At 42.4% G+C, this 12,466-nt stretch overlaps 1 protein-coding gene across 1 annotated transcript in view; it reads right to left on the bottom strand.

The window, feature by feature from the left end:
- Nucleotides 1–12,466, bottom strand: part of LOC121288931 (probable voltage-dependent R-type calcium channel subunit alpha-1E) — a 1,066,831-nt gene that overhangs the window by 685,871 nt on the left and 368,494 nt on the right. Inside the window, exon 12 of the mRNA XM_041207798.1 lies at nt 10,119–10,231. Within this exon, the coding sequence (XP_041063732.1) occupies nt 10,119–10,231 (113 nt within the window). The remainder of the gene's footprint in view (nt 1–10,118; nt 10,232–12,466) is intronic.

The following is a 12,466-nucleotide window of genomic DNA, read 5'->3' on the forward strand; positions in this document are numbered from 1 at the left end:
TGGAGGGCTTACAATGGGGACTACCTCAATTGTGGTCTACCTGGACGACGTACTTGATAACTGGATTCTCGGAAAAGGACACTTGGCTAGTTTATCAACGGTTCTAGCCCCTCTACATTCACTGCTAAAGGTAAGCCAGCATTGGGTTTGGAAGTCATCCCAAAAAGAAGCCTTCATCAAAGTCAATCAACTCTTGCACTACTCAAATTTGTTAGCGCACTACTACCCGACAAAGAAATTGGTGCTAACCTGCGGTGTGTCCCCTTATGGAGTGGGAGTGGTACAATCTTACAAGACAGATGACAGTGCAGAGATGCCGATAGGCTACGTATACAGGACACTTACCACAGCTGAAAACAGGATATTCATAAATAGAAAAGGGAGGCCTGTCGATTATTTTTGGTGCAAAAAAATTCCAATACGTGCATGGGCGACATTTCACGATGGTATCAGACCACAAACCACTCCTGTGTCTGTTTACCGATGAAAAGGCTATCCTCCCATAGCTTTTGCACAAATTCAAAGGTGAGCCCTAATTTTAGTGGCATATGAATATACTTTTGTGCACAGACCAGGATTCACATAGCCAATGCCATTGTCCTAAGTCACCTTCCTTTGCAAGAGGGCAATGAACATCTCTCAATTCCCCAAAAGATCATAATAGCGATGCATTTCCTAGATTCCTCACCAGGCTGAAAATAAACTGGATGAATTGTGATCTAGTCCTGTCTTGAGCGAGAGACCAAGTATTAAATGGATGACCCCAGGAACCAGCCTCTGATGAATTGAAGCCATTTTTCAACCAAAGACACGAAATGAGCAGTCCAGATGGCATTCTATTGTGGGGTGTGCGAGTAGTGGTTCCCTCACAAGGAAGGGAACCACTCATAGTAGTGTTACGCAATGCCCATCCAGGAATCTCACACATGAAGATGATTGCACCTTTGGTGGCCATGAATGGATGGCGATATTGAGAAGGTGATTAAAGGTCTGCAAAGCCAGGCTATAGAAGTTGCCAGTGGCAGCCCCATTATACCCAATGGGAGTGGCCTGATAGACCCTGGGTGAGATTGCAGATAGATTACGTTGATCATTTTCTTGGAACCATGCTTTTACTGATTATAGGTGCTCATTCCAAGTGGTTAGATGTTTATGAGGTTAGGTTGCCAACATCAGGCGTTATGATAGAAAAGCTGCGCTAAGCTTTTCTATCCATGGATTGCCAGAAGTAATCATCTCAGATAATGGTACTATGTTTACAAGCACTGAATTTCAAAGATTTGTCAGTCTAAATGGTATCAACCACCTGAAGACTGCATCATACCATCTGTCATCTAATGGAGTGACAGGAAGAGCAAGACAAATTTTTAAGGTGGGAGTGAAAAAATCAACAATTGAGTCATTGGAAACCAGACTTGTTTGTTTCCTATTTCACTACAGAACAACTCCCCACCCCCCACACTACCACAGGAACAACACCTGCAGAGTTAGTGATGATGAGGTGCCGTCTTCGAGCAAGACTGAGCCTAATACTTCCCAGTTTGGAGGGGAAGGTGGAGAAAAGTCAAGGGAAACAAAAAGTGACTCATGATTTGCACAGTTGTGAGAGACAATTTACTTTTGGTGAAGCAGTATATGAAAGGAATTTCGGTGGAGGACTGAAGTGGTTACATGGTAAAGTAAGCTGTATGACCGGACCATTGTCATACCACATGGAAGTAGAGGGTCTGATCACCCATAAGCATGTAGATCATTTAAGAAAAAGGGAGGTACCCCAACAAAATGATGATCCACCTGTAGCCATTGTTGAACCTGTGGTTCCTGTTGAAGTTATGTCAAGGATAGACATCAGAGTGGATGACATTGAACTGCCTGTACCTATTGATGTTAATGCAATTCCAGAGATTGTGGTTCCTGCCAAAGATTCAGAAGTCGTAGAGCTATGATATTCCACAATCAGGAAATCACCTGAAAGACTGAACTTGTAATTTCATGACCTGTATAAATACTGTAATGTCATGAGATAAATATCCTTCTAAATACAAAATGTACAGAAAAGTTAAAGGGGAGGAATGTAGTAATTATTATTTTAATAAACATGGGACTGTAACTTTAAGAATAATCCTGTGTTGTAAGATCACATGATCTGCATAAACCAATCAGGTTGTAGTGCGGGGAACCTCCAGGAAGGAGTTCCTCTTTAATTTGAGTTTGATGCACACATGTAGCTGCAGCTGCTGTCTTGTAAATAAAGTTCAATGTTTCCACCAAGAAAAGTTGCCTGGAAAATCAATTTTATAACAGAAAACAATAGTGATTGGGGGCTCAATCATAAAGGGAACAGATGGACCCTGGTGCCAGGGTCAAGGATGTCACTAAGTGGCTGCAGGACATTCTGAAGGGGGAGGGTGAACAGCCAGAGGCTGTGTTCTATATAGGTACCAGCAACTTAAGTAAAAAGAGGGACGAGGTCCTGAAAGGAGAATATAGGGAGCAAGGAAATAAATTAAAAAGCAGGATCTCAAAGGTAGTAATCGCAGGATTAGTCCCAGTTCCACTTGTTAACAAGGTCAGGAATAGGAGAATAGGCTGGAAGAATACGTGGCTGGAGAGGTGGTGTAGGAGGGAGGGATTTAGATTCCTGAGGCATTGGGGTCAATTCTGGGGAAGATGGGACCTGTACAAGCTGGACAGGTTGCACCCCAGCAGGACCAGGGCCAATATCCTCGCAGGGGTATTCACTAGTACTGTGGGGGAGGGTTTAAACTAGAGAACAGGGGGGAAGGAATCTGAGTGGGGAGACACAAGAATGGGAAACAAAGATAGGGATGAAAGACAGAAAAGTAGAAAGCAGAAGTGAAAGGCAGAGGAAACAAAGGCTAGCAGCAAATAGGGCCATAGTAAAAATGTGCAAAAATGCTAAAAAGACAAGTCTAAAGGCATGGAATCTGAATACATGGAGCATCTGCAATAAGGTAGACAAATTAGCAGTACAAATAGATGTAAATGTGTACAATGTGATTGCGATTAGGGATACATGGCTGCAGGGTGACCAAGGCTGGGAACTGAATATCCAAGGGTACTCGAAAGGAAAAAAGGAAAAGGAGGTGGCCTGGCATTGTTAGTTCAGGATGAAATCAGTGTGATAGTGAGAGGACATTGGCTCAGAAAATCTAGAGGTAGAATCAGTCTGCGTGGAGCTATGAAGCAACAAGGGGCAGAAAACATTAGTGGGAGTTGTCTACAGGCCTCCAAACAGTAGTGTTAAGGTAGGGGACAGCATTAAACAGGAAATTAAAGATAAATGTAACAAGGGTGCTACCGTCATCATGGGTGACTTTAGTCTACCTATAGACTGGGCAAACCAAATTAGAAATAATACTGTGGCAGATGAAATCCTGGGGTGTGAATGAGATGATTTTTTTTAGACCAGTACATCAAGGAACCGACTAGGAAACAGGTGATAAAAGCAAAAAACTGTGGATGCTGGAAATCCAAAACAAAAACAAAATTACCCTGAAAAACTCAGCAGTTCTGGCAGCATCTGTGGAGAGGAACACAGTTAACGTTTTGAGTCTGTATGACTCTTCAAAAGAACTAAGGAAAAATAGAAAAGGGGTGAAATATAAGTGGTTTAAGGAGGTGGGGTTGGGACAAGTAGAGCTGGATAGAGGGCCAGTGATAGGTGGAGATAACCAAAAGATGTCACAGACAAAAGGACAAAGAAGTGTTGAAGGTGGTGATATTATCTAAAGGAATGTGCTAATTAAGGGTAGAAAGCAGGATGAGCAAGGTACAGATAGCCCTAGTGGGGTTGGGGTGGGGTGAAGGAATCGATTCCTTTATCGATAAAGGCTAAAAGGTAGAGATAAAACAATGGATGGAAATACATTTAAAAATAATGGAAATAGGTGGGAAGAGAAAAATCTATATAAATTATTGGAAAAAACAAAAAGGAGGGGGAAAATCGGAAAGGGGGTGGAGATGGAGGAGAGAGCTCATGATCTAAAATTGTTGAACTCAATATTCAGTCCGGAAGGCTGTAAAGTGCCTAGTCGGAAGATGAGGTGCTGTTCCTCTGTTTTTGTTCAGGAAACAGGTGATCCTAGTTTTGGTATTGTGCAATGAGAAGGGTTTAATTACTAATCTTGTTTTGCAGGGTCCTTTAGGGAACAGTAACTATAACATGATAGAATTCTTCATAAGGATGGAAAGTGAAGTAGTCCAATCTGAAACTAGAGTCCTTAATCTTAAAGGAAGCAACGAAGATATGAGGCATGAGTTAGCTAAGATAGATTGGGGAACTTCATTAAAAGGTGGTGGATAGACAATGGCTAATATTTAAGGAAAGAATGTATGCATTGCAACAGTTATATATTCCTCTCTGGTGCAAAAACACAACAGGAAAAACAGCCCAACCATGGCTAACAAAATAAATTAAGGATAGTATTAAATCCAAAGAGGAGTCATATAAAGTTGCTAGAAAAAGTAGCAAGCCTGAGGATTGGGAGCTGTTTAGAATTCAGCAAAGGAAGACCAAGACATTGATTAAGAGGGGAAAAATAGAGTATGAGAGTAAACTTGCAAGGAAAATAAAAGAGGACTGTAAAAGCTTCTATAAATATGTAAAAAGAGAAAGATTAGTGAAGACAAATGTAGGTCCCTTACAGTCTGAAACGGGAGAATTTATAATGGAGGACAAGGAAATGGCAGAGCAATTAAACAACTACTTGAGTTCTGTCTTGACAGAGGAAGACACAAATAACTTCCCAGAAATACTAGGGAACCAAGGGTCTAGTGAGAAGGAGGAATTGAAGGAAATTAGTGTTACTAAAAAATCAGTGCTGGAGAAAATGGGACTGAAAGCTGATCAATCCCCAGGGCCTGATAATCTACATCCCAGGGTACTAAAGGAGGTGGCCATGGAAATAGTGGATGCATTGGTTGTCATCATTAAAGCATATAGGATTGAAGTTAATATATTGGCATGGATTGAGAATTGGTTAGCAGACAGGAAACAGAGAGTAGGAATAAATGGGTCCTTCTCAGAGTGGCAGGTGGTGACTAGTGGGGTACCACAGAGATCAGTGCTTGGGCCCCAGCTATTCACTAGATATATCAATGATTGGATGAGGGAACCAAATGTAATATTTACAAGTTTGCTGACAACACAAAACTTGGGTGGGAATATGAGTGATGAAGAGGATGTTAGGAGGCTTCAAGGCAATTTAGGCAGGTTGAGTGTGTGGGCAAATACATGGCAGATGCAGTATAATGTGGATAATTGTGAAGTTATCCGCTTTGGTAGGGAAAACAGAATAACAGAGTTTTATTTAAATGGTGATAGATTGGAAAATATTGATGTACAAAGGGACCTGGGTGTCCTCGTGCACCAATCACTGAAAGCAAGCATGCAGGTTCAGCAAGCAGGTAAAAAGGCAAATAGTGTGTTGGCCTTCCTTGCGAGAGGACTTGAGTACAGGAGCAAGGATGTCTTACTGCAGCTGTACCTTGGCAAGACCACACCTGGAGTATCATGTGCAGTTTTGGTCTCCTTGCCTGAGAAAGGAGAGACTGCAGTGAAGGTTCACCAGACTGATTCCTGGGATGACAGGATTGTCGTGTGAGGAGATTCGGCCGATTAGGCATCTACTCACTGGAGTTTAGAAGAATGAGAGGGGATCTCATTGAAACATATAAAATTCTACAAGGCTGCAAACTTCTTCACTCAGAGGGTGGTGAACCTTTGGAATTCTCTACCACAGAGGCTGTGGTGGCCAAGTCACTGAATATATTTAAGGTGGTGATAGATCAATATCTGAACCCTAAAGGCATCAAGGGGTATGAGGAGAGCGCGGGAGTGTGGGGTTGAGATGGATGATCAGCCATGATCATATTGAACAGGGGACAGGCTTGAAGGGCCAAGTGACCTACTCCTGTCCCTATTTTATAGGTTTCTATCTTTCTATGACTCGGGGACACAGATTTAAGGTTTTGGTCAAGAGATGCAGAGGAAGGATTATTCTACACAACGAGAGATGATGACCTGGAACTCACTGCCAACGAGGATGGTGGAAACAGAAATAACAAATGATTTCAAAAGGAAATTGGATGGGCACTTGGGAGAAAAACCTGCGGGGGGGATAGGGATAGAGTAGGAGAATGGAACCGACTGGATTGGTCTACAGAGAGCCAGCATGGGCCAAATAGCCTCTTTCTGTGCCATAATGATGGAGCTTAATGTTGGAAAATGTGAAGTTGTTCACTTTGGCAGGAAGAATGAAAAAGCAGAGTATTACTTAAATGGAGAATAACCGCAGAATTCCGAGGTGCAGAGGGATCTAGGTGTTCTAGTGCATGAATCACAAAAAGTTAATATGCAGGTGCAGTAAGTAAGAAGGCTAATGGAATGCTATCCTTTATTACAAGAGGAATTGAATATAAAAGTAAGGGTGTTATGCTTCAGTCAAACAGGGCATTGTTGAGACCACACTTTGAATACTGTCTGCAGTTTTGATCTCCTTATTTAAAGAAGGATGTAAATGCATTGGAGGCAGTTCAGAGGAGGTTTACTAGTTTGATACCTGGAATAAGTGGGTTGTCTTATGAGGAAAGGTTGGACAGACTGGGCTTCTTTGCACTGGAGTTTAGAAGAGTGAGGGGTGACTCGATTGAAGTATACAAAATCCTGAACGGTATTGACAAGGTGGACATGGAAAGGATGTTTCCTGTTGTGGGTGAGTCCAGAACACGGTTTTAAAATTAGGGGTCGCTCTTTTAGGACAGAGTTGAACAGGGTTTTTTTTCTCTCTGGGGATTGTGCCACTTTGGAATTCTCTGCCTCAGAAGGTGGTGGAGGCAGGGTCATTGAATATTTTTAAGGTGAAATAAGTTTGATTCCCTTGCCTATCAAGAATCTAATGTTATCGGGGTTAGATGCGAATGTGGAATTAGAAACACAAACAGATCAGCCATGATCTTATTAAATGGCACAGCAGGCTTGAGGGGCTGAATGGCCTACTTCTGCTCCTACTTTGTATGTTCGTATGTAATGACCCTGAGTGCACGATACCAGACGTACTCACATTACTACAGAGTTCTGGTGCTAATAGACAGCTGCACAGTGTTATAATTATCTGACACCAGGCAGTCGACATTATTGGATGGATCTGGTATCAGTCACAGTCATACAGGGATCTGTGATAGACACAGTCAAAGTAAAAGATGGCCATGAACTATAGTATAGTCAGTCCAGAGTTTAGAAACCAGAGACAGTGCGGACAGTATTACAGGGATCAAATGCTAGGCACAGTCACACAATACCTCAGGTGCCTAATATCAAACACAATCATATGCTATTATAGGTGGCTGACAACCAGAGATAGTCACTCAGTATTAAAGGTTTCTGATACCAAACACAGTCACAATTACTAAATAGTTCTGATTCCAGGCACTATAACACTGTAATTCAGGGGTCTGATACCTGTCACATAGCATAACAGGGATCTGAGAACAGAAACAGTCACACAGTGCTACAGGTGTCTGATACTGGACAGTCACACATTACTGCATGGATCTGGTACCAGCAGGTGTCATACAGTTTTGCCAGGCTCGGATACCAGACATAGTTACACAGTATGACAAGGAATTTGATATCAGAGATAACCACACAGTACTACAGGGACCATGATCTTGGGCTGGATTTTCATCATTTGTTCCAGAATCCTGGTCTCTGGGACTCAGGTGTGGGTTGGAGTTGGTGGTGCCAGGGCAACAGAGGCAGCAGAAGGTGAGGCCAGAAGGTTTACTGGGGCACTGGCCCAGTTCTATTCATGATGGGCCCTCACTTCTCACCACCGCACCCCCTCACTGCCAAATCCAGCACTGACCCCCTGTGCCTCCTCTATGCTCACTCATCCAGTGTCCACAAGGTAGAAAACTCATTAGCCGCATAATAACACAAACAACTCTTTGAAGAGCTTATAAAATAATAAAAAAGGCCTTCAACATTCCCTATGAAAAATTGCTCCACTTATAATCTCATAAAACTGTTATCAAATACAGCCAGTGAAAATCCCATTGAAGAAATGTTTAATCCATTAACACCTCTTAATCTTGTCCAAATAAACATGCAGACATTAAAAAATTACTTCAATGAAGAAGAGAGTTATTACAAGCTCATACAACTGTCAATCACGCAAAGCTAGCAGTCCCATTTGGAGTTATGTAAACAATCCCCTGCCAGGATGATTCCATTAATATGTTGTGAAACTCAGCCAAGCATTCACAGTGAGGCCATCTGGCAGATTTCAAGCCATCTGTCCAGCCTGCTTCTGTTGATACAAATGTCAGAATTTAACATAGTCCTATAATCATTGGAGTTTAGAAGAATGAGAGGTGATCTTATTGAAACATAAGATTCTGAGGGGGCTTGACAGGGTTGATGCTGAAAGGATGTTTCCCTTTGTGCAGAAACTAGGACTAAGGGCCATGGTTCAAGAATCAGGGGATCTCCCATTTAAGACAGCGATGAAGAGGAATTTCCTCTCTAAGTGGGTTATTAATCTTTGGAATTCTCTCCCCCAGAGAGTAGTGGAGGCAGGGTCTTTGAATATATTTAAGGCTGGGTTGGACAGTTTTTTTTAATCTACAAGGGAGTCAAGAATGATGGGGGTGGGTTTGTAGGCAGGAAAACGAAGATAAGGCTGTAATCAGATCAGCCATGATTATACTGAATGGGTGAGCAGGCTCGAGGGGCCAAATGGCCTACTCCTGCATGTATTTCTTATAACCTTATGCTTGCTGAAGATACAATCATAGGTGGGAATGTAAGCTGTGAGGAGGACAAGAAAACTGCAAAGAAATTTAGACAGGTTAAATGAATGGGCAAAACTGGTTGATAGATTATAATGTGTGGAAACGTGAGGTTATTCAGTTTGGCAGCAATAGTAGAAAAGCAGAATATTTTTAAAAGGTGTGAAACTTTAAATGAGCTTGTTCAGAGAGACTTGGGTATACGTGTACAAGGAACACAAAGTTCACATGCAAATACAGCAAGTAATTAGGAAGTAAATGGCATATTGGCTTCTATTGCAAGGGGATTGGAGTACAAGAACAAGGAAGTCTTGCTCCAATTGTGAAGGGCTTTCGTGAGACCATACTGTATGAAGTTTTGGTCTCTCTCTCTATATATATATATATAAGGAAGGATATACTTGCATTGGAGGTGTTACAGCGAAGCTTCGCTATTGGTCCCTGGGATGAGAGGGTTGTCTTACGATGACAGGCTGAGTAAACGGGGCATATATTCTCTGGAGTTTAGAAGAATGAGAGGTGATCACATTGAAACATACAGGATTCAGAAGGGGCTTGATTAGGGTAGAGACTGAGAGGTTGTCTGGGAATCTAGACAAAGGAGTACAGTCTCGGGAGTCATTTAGAACTGAGACGAGGAAACATTTATTCACTCAAAGAGTGGTGAATCTTTGGAATTCTCTACCCCAGAGGGTTGTGGATGCTCCATTGTTTAATATAATTAAGGCTGAGATAGACAGACCTTTGGCCTTTCAGTGAATAAAAGGATATGGGGAGCAGGTGGGAAAACGGAGTTGAGGGCAAAGATCAGCTGTGATCATATTCAATGGCAGACAGAAGGCACAATGGGCTGGCCAATGGGAACACCTCCACCTGCAAGTTCCCTCTCAAGCCACACGGTATTCTGGCTTGGAAATATATCGCCATTCCTGCATTGTCACTGAGTCAAAATCTTTTAACTCCCTCCCTAACAACACTGTGGGTGTACCTACACCACATTGACTGCAGTGGTTCAAGAAGGCAGCTCACCACCACCACCTCAAGGGCAATTAGGGATGGGCAATAAATGCCTTCCAAACTATACACTAATCCCATGAACAAATATTTTAAAAAAACGACAAGCATCTGATAGCAATGTAGGGGCTAATACCAGACATAGTCACACAATAACACAGGGGTCTGATATCTTCTCATGGACAACTAGGGATGGGCAATAAATGCTGGCACAGCTAGCGAAGCCCACATCCACTAGGCAGAATGTAGCAGAAATGTTTGTTTGGCGAGATGGATAATGATGGACTCACCCCACAGTCAAAACAATTGAAGGAGGAGTGAAAATAAAGCCGCAGACCACAGCCGTACATCTTTAGAAACATCTCAGACAGGAAGAGGCCCAGGAAGGTAAACTCGGCATAGTCTGAGAAAGGGAAAGAGATGGGTTAGGAAAAAAATGACAGTATGAGAGGAACATCATGATCCCATTCAGAGCTCAAGTTTGCCTCGTTGCTACTTCCAGTCCCAGGATCATCACGGTATGTATCAGTCCACACAGCCTCATTCACCCAATCCTTGCCAAGACTAGTGTTCCCCCACCCCTAGTATCTCTTGCCCTCTTCCCCAGGGTGCCACAGGCCTTGTGGGGTTGAGATGTGAACAGTTTTGGCTGCTGTAGTTTTTCATTCTCTGGACTCTGGAGGGTGAGGTCACAATCATAGAAAAAGAATAATGGCTTGCCATCTGAGGCTTGCTTTCTGCCAATTTCAGAAGGGTGACTCCCCCAGTGCCCAGAAGAGGTGCAATCTTAGCTGGGCCGTGCAAACTGGCTCCGGTTCTATCCTGATGTTGTGACGCAAAGATCTCAGGACATCCCAAGCACTCTACAGCCAATGATGTACTTTTGAAGTGTAGCTGCTACTGTAATGTTGAAAATGTAGCAGTCAATTTGTGCACAGCAAGATCCCACAAAGAGCAAAGAGGGAAGAGACCAGATAATCTGTTTTTAGTAATGTCGATTGAGATGTAGTTTTAAGTCAGGACAGTGCAGCAAGTTGTGCTCCTCTTCAACATGCTCTATGGGATCTTTTAAGTCCACTTGAGAGGGCAGACCAGTTTAATGTTTCATCCAACTGACTACACCACTGATAGTCCAGCACTCCCTCAGTACAGTACTGAGAATGTCAACCTGAATTCTGTGTTCAAGTGTCTGGAGTGGAAATTGAGCACAAAATCCAGACCGATACTCCAGTGATGTACTGAGGGAGTGCTGTACATTTGGAAATTGTCCCTGAATTCAATCCTGAAATGCATGAGCCTAATACTTTAGTCATGTACCCTGTTCCTAGACCCCTAAGCAATGAATATTGTTTACTTCTATCCACCCAATCAGTTCTCCTTAATATCTTGAACTTCAACCAAATCTCCCCTTAGTCTTCACAATTCCTAGTTTGTTTAATCTCTCCTCGTAATTTAATGCTGGGAGTCCAGGTATCATTCTGGTACTCTCTCCAAGGCAATTTATCCTTCCTAAGGTGCGGTGCCCAGAATTTCTCCCAATAACTCCAGGTGTGATCTAACCAGGACTTTGTGTAGCTGAAGTATGATTCTAGCTCCTTCTATTCTAGTCCTCTAGATATAAAGGCTGGAATCCCATTAGTCTTTTCATTATTTTCTGAATCTGTTCAGGACATTTTAACAATCTATGTACACGGACTCTTCAATCTCTTTTAACCCCCACAGCTTCTAGCTTTTCACTATTTAGAAAGTACCCCAATCTATCCTTATCATATCAGGAGTGAATGACCTCACACTTGATTATGCTGAAATCCATTTGCCACGGATTTTCTCATTCACGTAATCTATCTTTCATCTACTCTGCTTATAGTGCCACCTATCTTTTTCTCATGGGGAAACTCTGACATTTGCCTTTCTATCCCAGCATTTTTTTATTTCATGAGATGTGGGTGTCGCTGGCAAGGCCAGCATTTATTGCCCATCCTGAACTGCCCTTCGGGGCATGAATAAATATGATGAATAATTGGGGTCCCAACACTGATTCTTGCAGGATACCACTGGTCACATCCTGCTAATTCAAAACCTGTCCACTATCCCTAGTCACTATCTCCTGTCACTCAGCCACTTTCGTAACTAACTCAAACATTTGCTTCAATTCCATGAGTTTCAATTTCAGCTGACAGTCTCCTATGAGAGACTTTATCAAATGCTTTTTGGAAGTCCATATAAACTGCATCCAGATATTTCCCTGTCCACTACTTTAGTCACTCCTTCAATAATTTAATGGTCACGTTTCAAAGTACTAACTTGGCTGTAAAATGTTTTGGGGTGTCTTAAGATTGTGGAAACCAAGTTCTGAAGAAGAGTCATATTGGACTCGAAACGTTAACTCTCTGCACAGATGCTGCCAGGAGCTGCTGAGTTTTTCTAGCATTTTCTACTTTTATTTCAGATCTCTGCCATCTGCAGTATTTTGCTTTTGTTGCATTGACTGGTTTTTGTTCAGGGATGGCATGAAGGGATATGGGATAGATGGGATTAAGGTGTGGTTGGCCTTTTGCTGCCCACCAATTTGGCACTTTCATATTTCAGTCTGAAACAGTCATCGAACACCCCATGGAGATGGAAGGACTTGCCATCA

This window comes from Carcharodon carcharias, chromosome 16 (assembly GCF_017639515.1).
Source record: "Carcharodon carcharias isolate sCarCar2 chromosome 16, sCarCar2.pri, whole genome shotgun sequence".
NCBI lineage: Eukaryota > Metazoa > Chordata > Chondrichthyes > Lamniformes > Lamnidae > Carcharodon > Carcharodon carcharias.